The 16,164-nt window shown below is 36.6% G+C and overlaps 1 protein-coding gene across 4 annotated transcripts; it reads left to right on the top strand.

The window, feature by feature from the left end:
* The first annotated feature begins 4,384 nt into the window (after positions 1-4,384).
* Positions 4,385-14,211, top strand: LOC137393342 (ribosome-releasing factor 2, mitochondrial-like). 4 transcript variants are annotated; one of them, XM_068079849.1, is made up of 10 exons: positions 4,385-4,485; positions 6,547-6,853; positions 7,197-7,370; positions 8,789-8,998; positions 10,328-10,900; positions 11,125-11,347; positions 11,528-11,710; positions 11,962-12,151; positions 12,340-12,514; positions 13,337-14,211. In XM_068079849.1, exons 2-10 carry the CDS (start codon positions 6,586-6,588, stop codon positions 13,561-13,563), a joined length of 2,223 nt encoding a protein of 740 aa, XP_067935950.1. In that variant the 5' UTR covers positions 4,385-4,485; positions 6,547-6,585; the 3' UTR covers positions 13,564-14,211. The 4 variants fall into 4 exon arrangements, 3 of the variants coding, with proteins under 3 accessions (XP_067935950.1, XP_067935948.1, XP_067935951.1); XR_010978284.1 differs by lacking the exon at positions 4,385-4,485 and having other exon boundaries at positions 6,546-6,853; positions 12,347-12,514; positions 13,337-13,475; XM_068079847.1 differs by lacking the exon at positions 4,385-4,485 and having other exon boundaries at positions 6,546-6,853.
* The last annotated feature ends 1,953 nt before the right edge of the window (positions 14,212-16,164 follow it).

The raw sequence follows: 16,164 nt of genomic DNA, 5'->3' as shown, positions 1-16,164 counted from the left end.
TCAGATGTCTGTGTTATAAATATTATCTCTACAAAACTTGAATCATTGTAGACAATTTATGCTTAGGCTCTCTACACCTCAGTTGGTTTTAAAGGTAATAGACAAATTCCTGAAGGAAATTTTTTTCAATCCTCAACCTCAACGTGGTCTTCCCTGAGACGTCAGAGAAGTTTTCCTGGTAAATACCATTCGCTCAAACAATGAAGATTTTATAGGTGGGTTTGTCAATACGCCAGAAACTTATGCTGAGGATATCACACCCAATTTTCTTTGCTTCACTGCGTTGTGAGCAACAATCATCAAGGTTTGCACATGAACTGTTGCAAATAGCTTGCAAATCATCTGCGATACGCCAATCGCGGCTGCATTTTTTTGTAATTACGGCAACTAGTTGCTTTTTCTTTTTGTTCCAGTTGTAAACGTAGTTGGGCAGTGGCTTGAGCTAACAAATTGTGTAATATTTGTGATCACAGAGTTTTCGTCACTCGATTGGGCTCGGAGTTGCTTCCACTCCGAATAATCGAAACTAAAATCCTGTTCTCAGAACAAACTACATGTACCGGTTTACCGCTGCATTCTAAAATAAACAGCATAAACTTCTATTGGCCAAGTAACTACAAACGCGTAGTTCATTGGTTATTTCCACATCCAATGCCGACACGAAAGTACACTAAGCTGCAGCAGTGCAACGCCACAATGCTCGCGCAACCAAATAAGTTTTATTAAAACTGCTCTAGATAGACTGTTACAACTCGCCAGCGGGTCGTCTAAATACCTGTATTTTCAAAGTTTCTTTGACTATTATTAATCCGTTCTATGTTAGTGTATCAACGCAATTACAAAAAAAGAGTCTAGCTTGTTATCGTTTTATTTTTTTTAATTTTTGAGAGCAGTCGTGGCATACTGGTCTTGAACGCCTGATCTGCAAGCATCATGTTGCGGTTTAATCTTTTTAAAATATCAATGGTGGTGTCAGAAAACACATTGACTCTTAAATTGCTTTCTGCAACCGATCATATCTCCAATTTTCGCGGTTCCCTTGCTACGACTCGGACATGGCCAGTCCATATTGTAGTGTAGTGCTAATATGCCCTTGTTAAGCTATGTGTTTCTCCTAATCGCTTCTGCTTAAACCAGCTCGTACTCAACGATGATTCTCTTTTGTTTATTTCTCCTAATTATCTCGTTTTCTTTCAGCCTCTCCGAGTCTATAGTTTTATCTGTCATAAGACACATAGAGTTCATTGACCTTCCAAACATTAATTCTGAAACAGTATAGCCATTAAAAAGTGGCGTGTTTCTATAGACACACAGTGCTGTTTGTAGATTTACTTTTTTCTTCATTAGACCTTTTACTGTATGTACCGCCCGATCGGCTTCTCCATTTCCTTGAGGGTAATTGAGTGAACTGTTATGTGACCAATATCCTATTTTCTCACAAATTCTTCAAATTTAGCTGAAACAAATTGTCACCGACTATAGAATTTGGAAAGTCTAAAAAAAACAGACTCTCCGATTTCTGCACGGCACACAACTCAGTGTCTCTGTTGATATTCTGAGTTCATGAACTGTTATATAATGGCTGTAGTAGTCCACAACTAATGGATAGTTCCGCCCTTCAAACTCAAACAAGTCAGTAGCCAACCCCCACAATGGTTTGTCCAAAATAGTTTACACAACAAAAGTTCTTTAAGTTTCATCCTAAATTCTTCACATATAACACAGTCTTTAACCTTGCGACTTATCTGAGCTGACATCCCTGGCCACCATACCACTTGAGAAGCTCGCCTTATACACTTTGTTTCTCTCTGGTGATCCATGTGTACATATTTCAATACACTTTCTCTTTCTGTGTTGGAAACAAACTGTCATTGAAGCATATCAAGCCGCTAATTATTGTCAAATAACCTCTAAATGCATAATACAGCCTCATACACTCCTATAACTCTTTATAGCTTGGCCAGTTTTCAGTAATATACTAATTTAAAAGAAAACCTCTACTTTTTTCTAACATTGCAGCTGTCAATCTTTGGAGCCTACGGGGATACACGAGCATTGAGTAAGCTATCTCCAAGTTCACCAACTCTTCATCTAAAGCCAAACTGTGTAGTCAGCTACAGATGATCTAGACAAAGCATTTGCTATAATATAATATATAACATAACCAGTTTATGTCCAGGTGTATAAATCACAGCATAGCTATGTGCCATCTTTCTTAGTCTAAAATGCTCGTTTCTAATAGGTCCTTGGTCTTTTAAATCACCAATTCTTTGTCACCCAAAACTGAAGCTAAAGGTTTGTGGTCCGTTTCTATCACAAATTTATTTTCAGACAAATCATAATTAAACCTCTTGCTAGCCCAACAGATTGCAAGAACTTCCTTTCTAATCTGAGCATATCTTTTTTTTGTAAAAGTAAAAGCTCTTGAAGCGAATAGTAGTAGTCGCCAAACCCCATCTGTTTTCTGTAATAAAGAACAGCCTAGGCCATTAGATGAAGCATCAGCGATAAGCATGGTCTGATTTCCTAATGAAAATGGAAATAATGTTGGTGTCGAAGTCATAACCCTCTTCAAATCCCTATACTCTTTGTCACGGTTCTCACTTCAGTACCAATCACAATCTTTGCCTTGCAACTGACGCAGCATGGCAGAATTGTCAGCAATTAAAGGTTAAAACTCCCCTAAGTAATTGAAAATTCAAAAAAATCTCCATAACTCTTTTCCGTTTGATGGAACAGAGAAGTTCAGGATAGCTGTAGTCTTCTCTGGGTCAGCCTTTATGCTTTTGTGAGAAATAATATGCCCTAGAAATGTAATTTCCTCTTTTTGAAACTCATACTTATCTGGATTGAGTTTGACTCCAGCTTTGCATAAGCTTTCTAGGACATTGTTTAGTCGCTGGTTATGCACATTTGACCCGTAAACTCAGATTCATGACACTATCCTCTGCACCTTTCTATGAAAATTTCTGGGGCAAAGCTGATTCTAAACATTCGTCTTTTACAGTAATACTTACCAAACGGAGTAATAAAAGTAGTTGATTTGCACAAATCTTCATGTAGCTTCATTTGCCAGTTACCACAATTGACGTCAAGTTTACTAAAAGCTTTCTCATTTCTCAGCTCACTCAGAGTTTCTGTTGATTTCGGAATTGGAAAAAACTCTTTTTTGACTGTCTAATTTGACCGGTTTTTTTTCGGAACAACTATACACAGAGTCACCCAATCAGTAGATTCAGAAACTTTGCTAATGACTCCCAGTTTTTCTATCTTATCCAGTTAATCTTTTGAAGGCTTTTTTTCGCGCTATTGCAATTCTATGAGGAGTAGCCTGAACATATGGTTCAATTGAAATGACAAGTTCTATCTTTACTTGTGTTGACATAGTTCCTAACCCTGTAAACAGTTTGGGAAATTTTGCTTTTCAGGTAGTTTTTGACCCTAACTTTAGTTCATTCACAAACTTAATAATATCTAAACTAGCAATACTTGGCTTTCCCAATAGTGGAGTAATCAAACCATCAACAAAGTAGACTGTCTGCTTCACAGACTGGTCCATTGCTGCTAAAACAACTTCAGCTTGACCTTCTATTCTTAGAACATGACTTCCTGCTCCCCTCAACTGCTTTGTTGTACATTTAAAGTTGTCAACACAGTCTCAAAAATAGCTAAGCAAAGCGGTAACAGCTGCTCCCATATCAATCCTAAATTATATAAGATTGGCATTAACATTGACTGTAATAATATAGGCATGATTGAACAACTTCTACTCATTCATAGTCTCTAAGAAACAATTAATCTATATCTTTACATACCTGCTCCTCTGCTCTTGCCTTTGCCTAATGTCCTACAATGATAGCTAATCCTATCCCACAATAATAGCATTTAGAATTCCTAGCTGGACATTTTTCTCTGTTGTGTTTGTTTCTATTACAGTTAAGAAATCTTTCCTGTGCATACATTTTATTACTAATAGTTTCATATTGCAATATGAAACTATTAGAAATAACATTGTTTTAAACTGAACTTAAACTTTCATCTTACTTAATTTTATATATATATATATGTAAGGTAGTTTCACTTTAATCAAACAAGTATCCATTATTTCGTACAAGTATCCATTATTTCGTGTACATGTAGCAATAGGCCCGATTGCAAACATTTCTGACCCCATGTAGTGTATTACTAATATTACCTTGTTAAGCTATGTGTTTCTCCTAGTAGCTCTTGCTTGAACCAGCTCGCACTCAAGAATGATTTCCGCTTATTTTTAGTCACATCCGGTCCTGTCACGCCTGCGCTGTCACACCTTACGCTTTTTACCCACACCTTCTACCCACATTTATTTACTCACACTTTTACCCACACATATTTACCTAAACTTTTCAAGGTTCCTTGCAACTGGACTCTGACATTTCAGTCAAGATCACAGAGCCATTGTTTGTGCAACGATCCTTTTGAGAACACGTACAGCATCTGCTTGCAGTAAGCTAAGCAGACATCATACTCGGTCCTCGAGAGATTGCTCACATACATCGTTTTTATTTTGCAATTAATTACAAAATATTTGCTCAGGAAGTAACAACCTTATGCTCAACATCTGATAAATCAGACGTATTTAAAAATTTTAGAAAAGAAAAAGCAGATATTCCATGTTTAAATACGACCAGTTTCCTTAGTTTTTTTATTATGGAATTTTGCACATGCTAATGAGATCATTGAGACAATCTATGCCTTTTACTAATAAGATAGCTTTTTTACCATTTGTAGGCCCATTTTGGAATACTCTTCTGTTTTATCTCATTAAAAATATCAAAAAATTCAAAAATGTAGAAAGTATAAATAGAAAGGCTTTACCCTGGTCGCATAATCTCTTAAAATTTATGGGGTTTAACCCCGCCATGTCCCAGCGATGCTGGCCTCTTCTACAAGATTTGCGGAGGACTGCTGGTGTCAACTTTTTACACACAAAAAATTGACGGAAGTGTGAAAATTGCAGAGAGATAGTTGAATACAAAATTAAAAACAACACATGATTCTCGATTTGATGACACATTAGACATGTAACATCAGATGTTAAAAAGAGCTCATTCTTTTATCGAACTCTAAGCAACATTAGGTAATCTTGACCCAAGTAATCTCTTTTTGTATATTTTCTTTTGTAAAGCTCTGGTAAAATTTTCGTACATCACTAAAATGCACCTTCGTGCATTTGTGATGCAATGTGATGATTTAGTGTAGATATAGAGATATAGATTAAATTAGGCTATAATGTCCTGTTTTTTCAAGTAATGCTGGGGTTCTGGGTGTGTCAATCATAGCTGTGTTTGTACACTTTGGGCCAGAAACACGCAACTTAAATATTTTACGCTAGCATTTTCTCATCTAATGCAGAATATTGTGAATAGTCAGGCCACCGATTAACTAAATATAAAACTAGTAACTCTAATGGATACACAGGTAAATCGTGGGAGTGTTTTATAGTTTAAATGGAAAGAATAAGTAATACTGACCTTTTCTCTTTGAATTAGTTGTGTGTTATGTCATCACATTATGTTTTTGTTTACCACATTTGCTTTTGAAAATATAAGTTCAATGCAGGTAGATGCTGTCTATTTAATAATGTTCAATGCAGGTAGATGCTATCTATTTAATAAAGTTCAATACAGGTAAATGCTGTCTATTTCATAAAGTTCAATGCAGGTAAATGCACACATACTTCAAGGTAACCCATGACTGTGCTAATGCTTATTTGTTGGAACGCGTTCCCCAATTACAGTTAGATAGCTTGTTATATGCATACTTCACAGCCAACAAGAACTGCTCAGTATATTATAATAATCAAGTGAGAAGTGAAATTCGAAAGAATACTAGACTCCATATGCTAACACAACCTCGTATTTTGTTAAAACAAATTTCCTAATGAGATTTTGGTTTGTATTTAATAGAATGATCTAGAAGCCATTTGAGAAGAAACTAAATGCTGATCAATACACATTTGAGAATAAACATTCTGGTAGACGTAACATCGTAAAAAGAATCTAATATTCTAATAATTTAATAAAAGAATGTTACCTTTTGTGAATATAGAAGGGATGGTGGCATATGCTGATCACTTGAAGAAAGGATTAAGCTATTTGTACTCCGAGTAGTCTTGTCCGGCAAACTTGAAATCAATTCTTAAAATTTTTAATAAAAATTGTTCCTTCATTATTGATATTAATTCAGATCCAGTAAGGTTTTTCTTTATTAATCATAATACAAATTTTTAACCATTTTTATTACAGGTTGCTGCCTAAATTAATATTTTGGTGTAACTTTCCCTAATTGATAAGCTATTTAGTGTTTTGTTTTTACTACCGACCTAATTTTGTCACACAAATTATTTTTAAAAGAAAATATGTCTTGTTTTTATAAAGAAAACATTTTTATGAACAAAAGATGCTAAGATTTTTACCGCTTTATATTTGTGAAAATACGTATGATTTATGTATAATAGTGGTGTCGATAACTTTTCTCTCTCCAAATATAAATACTTTGTTGCAGGAATGCACACAGTAGCTCTTTCATGCACCATCACCAGTTATGCAACTCAAGAACCTTAGTCTTCCCACTCTATTCGCAAACGCATATTCCGCGCTCCAGGTGGGTTGCCGGAATCATGGCTTGGCTTCAAAAATCTTTCGATCAAAGAAATCAGTGCAAAAGCTCTCTTCCCCAAACCGTCGTCAAACAGTCGATAAGCTCAGAAATGTTGGTATCATTGCGCACATTGATGCAGGTAAAACAACAACAACCGAACAGCTGCTCTACTATTCCGGCATAACTGATGATATTGGTAAAGTGGATGAAGGTATTTTGGTTTGTATACTTGTCGTTTTACTATTTGATAATTGTTCAATCGCTTTGTACTTTTTCCACTTATTGAAATTAGGTAATGCTCATCGCTTGATTCTTGTTTGGTCTATTGCAAGTTAACAACTAGTTTTATATCGAATGTTAATCACCTTTTACACGGAGTCAGCAGCTTTACTTGGAAGGACTTCATGATGTGTGGTTGAAAGGCAATCTAAATGTAACGTATAACATCCTCTAAGGAGTGATTTAGTGTGAAAACCATGTCTATCGACGACTCTTGCCGTATGCAATTTAAAACTAGGCTTTTTCGAGCTCTCTTGTGTATCATACACTCACAGGTACGACTGTCACTGACTATCTTCCTCAAGAAAGGGAGCGCGGCATCACCATTCAGTCAGCAGCCATCTCTCTACACTGGAACCAACACAGAATCAATATATTAGATACGCCTGGTCACATAGACTTTACCGTCGAGGTTGAAAGAGTCCTTCGAGTAATGGACTCGGCTATTGGTGAGAGCTGACATTTCTACTCAGCAATGTGTTAAACCTGCTATACTTGTTCATTTTATTTAATTATTTTTATTATTCACTATTATTTTTATTCATTCATTTAATTTTATTCAACTAACTGGCACATGTGTGAAGAGATCCAATGAATCCTTGTTGAGAGCATGGCTGTCTTCCATATTTTCGATAATGAAGAGTTCTCACCAGCAACACTCGATTTTGACATCCACATGTTTGTAATCATAATACATTGGGAATGGACATTCTTCTGGTAGTGTATTATACCTAATGGCTTCATAAGGCAATAATTTGCTTTTATCTATTTATAAACAAGTAATTTGCATTTAAGTGAAAGTTCAGTTAAAAATTCATCGACTTCTTTTACACAGTTGACTAGGTAATTCATACCTATTTCATTGTATCACATTTTTTCGAGTTAGTTCAGAATTTTCAACACAATAAAAGTTGGAACGATTTGTATGGTATTATTGCCAATATGAAGATTTACTTTTGCATAAATGTTCTGAAAGGTTGACTTGCAACAAAATTCACATTACAGTTATTTGGTATCAAAAGATTCACCATGTCTTACTCTGTTGTGTTGTAAGTGCCAAATATGTGGAAATGGGATTACAAGCCCTTAAAAGGTCAAAAACGAAAAGCCGCCGTAGATTGGAATCTCTTTATTTCGATGACGTAACCACGAAATTTGGTTATCGTCTTGTCACGTATGTTCTCACGTGAATTGAAAGGCCAATAAAAAGCTCAATATAAAACTTATCGTAGTACTAGTTTATGACAAACACTTCGGGTTTTACCAAAGACCCCGTATCAAATATAGATGCTCGCTACTTTACAGTTTTGTTTCGGCATTATTCAATCGTCAAGTCGTAATCTGATCATGTGACCCAATACTTCGAAAATAATTTTTGCAGCACTTTTCGATTATCACAGGTAACCAACAGGCTCGTCATGATTATCAGACAATGATATGTACTCCTTCGAGTCAAGGTTAAAAAGTTTAACGATTTTTTATGGTAAGTTATAAGATATCAGTGCTAAAAGTGACAGCATTACAATGACGATAAAACAGATGCATAAGAACAATAGACATAGTTTTATTGCATGCGTGAAGTATATTTGTGAAAATATTTCGACGAATGAGGTTGCAAGAAAGTGTAAACAGAAACCATCTCTCACAGCTACATCACATTTGAGCCGTTTTGGAAAGGGAATCCAAACTACGGCAGTCTCGTGTGGCTGCGATTTTCTGTTCGTTTTTGAGCTTTGAAAAAGCTTGTAATCACTTTTCCACATATTTTGCACCTACAACACAACAGGGTAAGACATGGTGAATCTTTTCATATCAAATAACGGTAATGTGAATTTTGTCGCAAGTCAACCTTTAACCTTTCTCTTAGGCATATTGGATGCATCAGCAGGCGTTGAAGCCCAAACTAAGACTGTTTGGAGACAAGCGAACCACTTCTCTCTACCACGCCTCATATTTTTAAATAAAATGGACAAAAAAGGAGCAGATGTGGCTGAGTCACTCAAGTCAATAAAAAAAGACTTAGCCGTCACCCCTCTACTTACCCAGTGCGCCTTAGGTACTGAGAGCGACTTGGAAGGTTGGTGCCTAATCGTCACTCCAATGCTATCGTGCCACACGCCATGGTTATCAGACTAAACCCGTATTTGCCTAACCTTTATTGAAATTTTATGCTGGTAGCATGATGAGGGAAAACAACTTGCAACAGAGAAAATAATTCAATATTTCCAAATTGTGTGAACAAAATCAATTGTTGCCAAAAAGAAAAGGCAATTCCAAATTTTGCATATTTATGACTAATGATTGAAGTAGATGCAGCTGATTTGTGACATGAGGTTTAATTTTAAAATTAACAATCTTCAAATCTGCATTCTGTATACGTTTTATTAACCAACTGACTGCTGTGATTACAGCTCGAATGTGTGTCAGAGATGGCTTTTGACACAGTAAAACTGACGAAGATAGGCCCGCCTTATCTGTTTGTTCACCCTTTCATTATAGCTGATGCATACTTGACAAGACTTTCTACATATGTTAAGACGTTAAAACTGTAAAGCTACTCATTCTTTCTACATGATGTGCTAATAATAGCACCAATGTGTTAAAAGTGAATGAACAAAAGACCTTTAAAATATAATGAAAGAAAGTGCTCACTATAATGGTTGTCATAAGCTATATTTTAGAAAAATTGTAGATGTATTATCCACCAGTGCATTTTTTTGGAGAAAGCAGTTTTGGTGAATGGTATCAACCTGTTATAAAATATATTTTATTGTTTTAAAGTTGTTGCAAAATGAACCTAAAACGCACAAGTTAGCTTTCTTTACATATATAAAGTAAAAAATAGAATTAAACGTCTGTTTGTAATAGTAATAATAGCTCTAAGGAAATAGACCACAGTTGAGCAACAACTACATATTCCATCACTAATTAATAACATATAATAAACACTTATAATTAACATATTGTGATGTTCAGGCTAACTTGAGAAACTAAGACTGGTTTTGCATTTTGTTCCAAGCATATTCTCTACAGTGCTCTCCTTCATGGCCTCTTTGCTCACCATTTCTCTGGTTTGTGTAGTCTCTAGGCTCTTATATGATGCTTTTAAGCTGTTAATGGCTTATGCTGATGATAGTTGGTATTATGCTGATTTGAGTCAGGTGGCCGTAGTCTAATTTGGCACTCCATGGCTGTGGTGCAATTTGACTAGAATCTAATCGAGGATTTAGCGTAATGCTTTTTAAATCGGCAGCACCGCAACTTTCTTGGGCACTATGTGACACTTCTACTATCTTCTTGCTGTTGCTTTAAACTCAACGTTTTGGCAACTCAACCTAACAGGTCGTAGCTGTAACTGGAACTTGTAACACTGTCTTTATCTTCTAACCTCGTTTGTTTTTTTAAGGGGTTGTTGATTTAGCCAGCCTCTCAAAGTTCTCCTCGAGTAGGTCCACATCGGATGACAGCTCAGAAAAGAAATATGTTTCACTCTCTGATGGCAAAGAGTTGTATGAGCAGGTCATTGACATGCGAAACGGACTGATAGATGATCTTGCTGACCTGGATGGTGATATGATGAACATCCTTGTATCTTGTAACACATACGATGATATCACATGTGATGACTTACGAGCGAGTCTGAGAAGGGTGACTTGTAACAATAAGGGTGTTCCAGTAATGCTCGGCAGCGCTTTAAAAGATTGTGGAATTCAGTCCTTGCTAGGGGCCATCGTTGATTATCTGCCATGTCCAGAAGAGAATAATAGCAAACTGCAGTTGAAAGACTATCTCTGCGCTTTTGCTTTTAAGACTGTGCATCAGAAAGAGCGAGGTGCTGTGACTTTTCTCAGACTATATGGCGGATCTATATCAGGCTCAAGTTCTGTTTACAATGCAACTCAAGACTGTAATGAGAAGGTAGGCAGAGTCTACACTATCCTTGGAAATGAGATGCTGGAGACAAAGACAGCTCAAGCAGGTAGGTCCGTCTTGCTTCTGCCATTGGCAGCAGAGAAAATGGGGCACCGTTCACTAGATGGGATAGTTCGCTAAAGGCAGCAGCTCTGTTTGTATCCTGGCGGTGAACTATAATATGAAATTATTTTTAGCCTTTGATAATTCTTTTGAATATTACAACTTCACATCTTTGATTAGTTGTAAATCTTTTTGAGCTCTTTTTGAAAGCCAGTCTTTACTTGGCAGGTGACATTGTTGGTGTGACGGGCTTACACAGAGCAGTAACAGGAGACACCATTATGTCTAAAGCGAGTGCTGTGCAGAAATATGAAGAGGCGGGAATCTCCCTGCCGCCTCTCACTATTCCAGACCCAGTCTTCATGTGCTCAGTAGAGGCGTACTCAAATGGAGATCAAAAACGCCTAGATGAAGCTCTACAAATACTTGTCAAAGAAGACCCTAGCTTAAGGTGTGTTTCCAAAAATAATGGAAATTGTTGGCTAACCTTCTTAAGATCTTCAAGGTTCTCATTAGCCATGTTGTAAATCTATAGACAATATTTGTTGTGTCTGTTTGCATTAGAAAGGTGAAATGTTCTTTTAGCAGCACTTCCCATATCCTAGTGCTGCCAGAGTACTTTTTTCAACAGGGTGAAAAGCAATTCCGAAACTGACCAGTTGGTCCTTTCAGGAATGGGTGAGCTTCACCTTGACATCACCAAAGATAGGCTGTTAAAAGAGCATGGCTTAAAGGTATTTCTTGGGCCTATGCTGGTTGCTTATAGAGAGAAGGTGGAAAACTCTTCAGCAATTATTCATCATACACTGGAAAGGTCTGTATTTTGAAGCTGTCTCGTCTCATTGTTGTTTCTAATGACTGGGATTGTTTGAAATACTGTAACTAGTTTGAGGGGTGTAACTAGTTTGAGGGGTGTAACTTGTTTGAGGGGTGTAACTTGTTTGAGGGGTGTAACTTGTTTGAGAGGTGTAACTTGTTTGAGGGGTGTAACTTGTTTGGGAAATTATCAAAGATATACCTTTCATATTTCATGCATCAGCTTGACTTGCTACTAATTTAATGCAGGATTATTGGGGAAACAAGCCACCATGTATCGGTATCAGTATCAGTCAGTCCCAGCACAACCGGTGGAAAGTCTGTGAAATTTGTACAAACTGGAGAATCTCGGTGGGACATGTTGCCCTGGTTTCATCGAAAACCCATTAATCAAGGAGCAGAAATAGCCCTTAGTTCAGGACCTTTGCTTGGCTACCCTGTAAGTTCATATGAGCTCACACATGTATTTCACGCAGTTTTTCCAAATGCTAGTTTCTTGCAACTTCATTTACCTTGTAAACATAATTGAAATAGTACCTATGTGTAATTACGATCTATAGTGATTGCGCAGCTGCGTTGAAGTCACACTTTTGTAATATCCCTGTAAACTCTATATAAGGTTTCAAGGTTGTAGACTGTCAAGTCAATGTTCATGACTTTAAAGTTCACACTAAACGAACCAGTGCAGCCATGATATCAGCAGCAGTAGCAGAAGCAATTCACCAAGCACTGAATGATTCCGGCATCATCTTAAGTGAACCATTGATGAGACTAGAGATATATTGCCTGGAAGAACACTTAGGTAGGTTACCATATAACGATTTTGTCTACTACTATCTACTTGTGATGTGTCAGTAAATGGATTTTTATTCATCGTAGTTGCCTGTTCATGATAGCAGTTGAATTATGACCACTATGATACTATCTGCTTGATACTATGATGCTATCTGCAGGGTAACGCAAGTTAGATAGCTGCCTGTTGCTTTTCCTGGCAGTGGCTTTGACTGAATATGCGTACTCAGATTTGTGTACTCATGGCTCTAGTCTGTCTTTGCTTATGCTTGCCCATACAGTTGTCAGTGCATGACAACTGTCTATTGGCGACAAAAAAGCACTCATGGATGTTGTCTGCTCACTGTAAATGCTTGACTAGGTTTTACTTAGAAATATTTAAAATGACACTAGTCTTGCAGACATGGAATTGACAATAAAATCATTCGTGTAATGCTATTTTTAATAAATATTGGTCTTATATTTTCTCAAATTCTACTACTCTTTCGCTCAAGAGTTATATCTGCAGACATCAAGAAACATGAAAAACTGGGACTATCATAATTTTCAACTTTCTTAAAATGAATTTATTATTTTAGTGAGTAGATGAAATGACTAGCTAAGCAGCTTTTTAATATCAAATGTCAGACATCTTTCCATTGCAGCTTGATTTGAGTAGCAAATAAACTTGTCAGGATTATGGCGAATTTTTGGGAAGAATAAGTTAACTTGTCCTATATTGGCATGTTTTTCAATGAGCCATCTTATTATATTTAACAACTATTTCTTTTCATCACTTCAACTGCAGCCAAAACCTATTGTATTTTCCTATAGTGGCCATTATATTCTGCAGGTGATATTATTGGAGATCTAGCACAGAGACGGGCTGTAGTAGGTGAAGTCAAATATCACAATGACGGGGTTAAAGTGACTGCCAGTTCTCCAGTCGCAACACTAGTCGGTTACTCAACAGAACTACGCAAAATATCATCTGGACAGGCTCATTTCATGATGGAAATTGAGGGTTATCATTCCATGTCACAATCAGAGACTGACAAAATCATAAGAGCTAATCATTAGCCAGTCGAACAGACTGTGTTGCCGCCACTAAAGGCTCATCTCGTTTTGCCTGACCTTTAGCTGAACCAAAGAATGCTTGTCAGGAGTGAAGAAATGTTAATTTGTATTCAGTTATGCAATTTGAAGATGCCTAGATGGTTAAACGTTCGACTTGCCATGTTCCACTATATCTAATTTTTATGAATGGTTTTGTTTCACTGAGGGCGACTTTTACACATACAATGTAGTTCTTTCTCTTCCTAGTAAGGCCAAATGAAAGGGAAAAATAAGACCTAAAGCTAGGGTGTGGGCACCCCTGCAATACATGTGGTAATGGAGGTTTTTCAAAATCATCAACAAAGAAATTGGATGATGCACAAAATTCTCAATGATTTAAGCCGATTCCAAGAACAATCAATTCAAGAATGGGTGTTAGCCAACTTGAAGGATGATGACATCAGTCATCCAGTTTTGGAACTTGGGTATCCTTGATGGTAACCCGTATGGAAGCACTCGAAACTTAAATTGTGGGCATGAACCAAAGAATGAAAACAACAGAGCCAATTGCTGATGAGCTTTTGGTCATTGAATGGCTTAGATATCTCAAACGTAGGTTGCCATAAAATCTTACATTCATGCTTGTAATTTGGTAGATAAATTCTAGTCATAATGAAAGAATGTGGAACGGTGGAGTTTTTTGGAAAGCCCAACATTTATCAAATAAAAACTTGGCTTTTCTGTTGAATGCCTTTTTGTACAATGCAAGGTATCTCCTTGAACGATCATGCGGAATACATTGGCAGCATAAAAGAAACTGTTTAAAATCAAGGGCAACATGCTTTTGGAATACCTATATGCGGTTGAATAGTCGGCAACTGCTCTCTGCATATAGTGAGAACTAGCATATTGGAACAATCTTTCCCCAAATTTCGTTATTCAGCTCATGGTCTCATCACAGATCTATACCTTACAGCAGGGTTGGAAAAAACCAGTTTTTATGAAAAAATTAAATAAACCAGATTCTTTTTGTTTAAACTGGCTTTTATGGTTTATAAAATTTTACAAGTTTTTGCAATTTCAAGTCTAACATCACTTACTATAGCCGCATGATTGAGTTTTGAACATGCATATGTGGAATAATCTGTTAAAGATGGTAGTGTGGGAGTTGTTATGGGAAAAAAGTGAGAAAACATGGAAATTTCAGAATGAACCTTTAAAGGTTTACTTGCAACAAAATTCACATTACAGTTATTTGGTATCAAAATGTTTATCATGTCTTACTCTGCTGTGTTGTAGGTGCAAAATATGTGGAAATGTGATTACAAGCTCTTAGCAGCTGAAAAATGAACAGTTGATCGCAGCCATCACAAAACGCCATAAGTTGAAATCCCTCTCCAAACAGCTCAAATGGGATGTAGTTGAACACCATGTGCTTCTGTTTACACTTTCATGCAACCTCATTCGTCGAACTATTCTCACAAATATACTTCACGCATTCAATAAAACCATGTCTATTGTCTTTACGCATCTACTTCATCATCATCGTAATGCTGTCACTTTGAGCACTGATATCTCAAAACCTACCATAAAAATTAATTAAATTTTTAATCTTAGCTCGAAGGAGTGCATATCATCCTCTGATAAACATGAGGAGCCTGTTGGTCGCCTGTGATAGTCGAAAAATGCTGCAGAAACTGTTCGCGCCGTTTGGCAAAAAGTATGGGTCACATGATCAGATTACGACTAGATGATTAGACCAAGCTGAAACAAAACTGTAAAGTAGCGAGCATCTATATTTGATAAGAGCTTTCCAGTAGAACCCGAATTGTTTGTCATAAACTAGTCTACGAGACGTTTTATATTGAGCTTTCTATTTGCCTTTAATTTCACGTGATAACATCACATGTCAAAACAACCACGTTGTGTTGAGTACGTCATCGAAATAAAGGGATTTCAACTTAAGGCGTTTTCGTGATGGCTGCGATTAACTGTTCGTTTTTTTTAGCTTTTAAAAGCTTGTAATCACATTTCCACATATTTTGCACCTACAACACAGCAGAGTAAGACATGGTGAACCTTTTGATACCAAATAACTAATGTAAATTTTGTTGCAAGTTAACCTTAAATCAAACAAGAATGAAGAAATACAAAGCAGAATTCGTATCACATGAAGTAAATATATTACATACAGCTTTATGTATAAGTAAGAATTTTAATACCAGTGATTAATTGTGTGGTAGTGAAGAGCAGAGCATAATGATCTACAATTGCTAAAATTGAAGCAAAAAATTAGTAAATCCGCAAGGGTTTTGTAGATACAATATGTAACTGAACATGTATTTTGGTATTGGTCATACGATAAATAACTACAAGTTTCCCAGCTTTTTCTGTGCCCAGTCTATTTCTGACTCGAATGGACAAACCCAAATGTTGAGAATATCTGCTCAATACTAGCACTAGAGTTGATTACTGTTAGGATTTCTATCATGTCCGATACTGGGGCTGGCAGTTGACGAATTGATTTCCACCACACGAGTAGGGCTACAGATTCCAGTCAGTGAGGCAAAACGGAATGCCAAACGGGATCCTGTTTTTTATATTTCATCAGTAACGGGATCATCA

The sequence above is a fragment of the Watersipora subatra genome, chromosome 4 (assembly GCF_963576615.1).
Source record: "Watersipora subatra chromosome 4, tzWatSuba1.1, whole genome shotgun sequence".
NCBI lineage: Eukaryota > Metazoa > Bryozoa > Gymnolaemata > Cheilostomatida > Watersiporidae > Watersipora > Watersipora subatra.
This window is presented reverse-complemented; position numbering and strand designations above follow the sequence as displayed.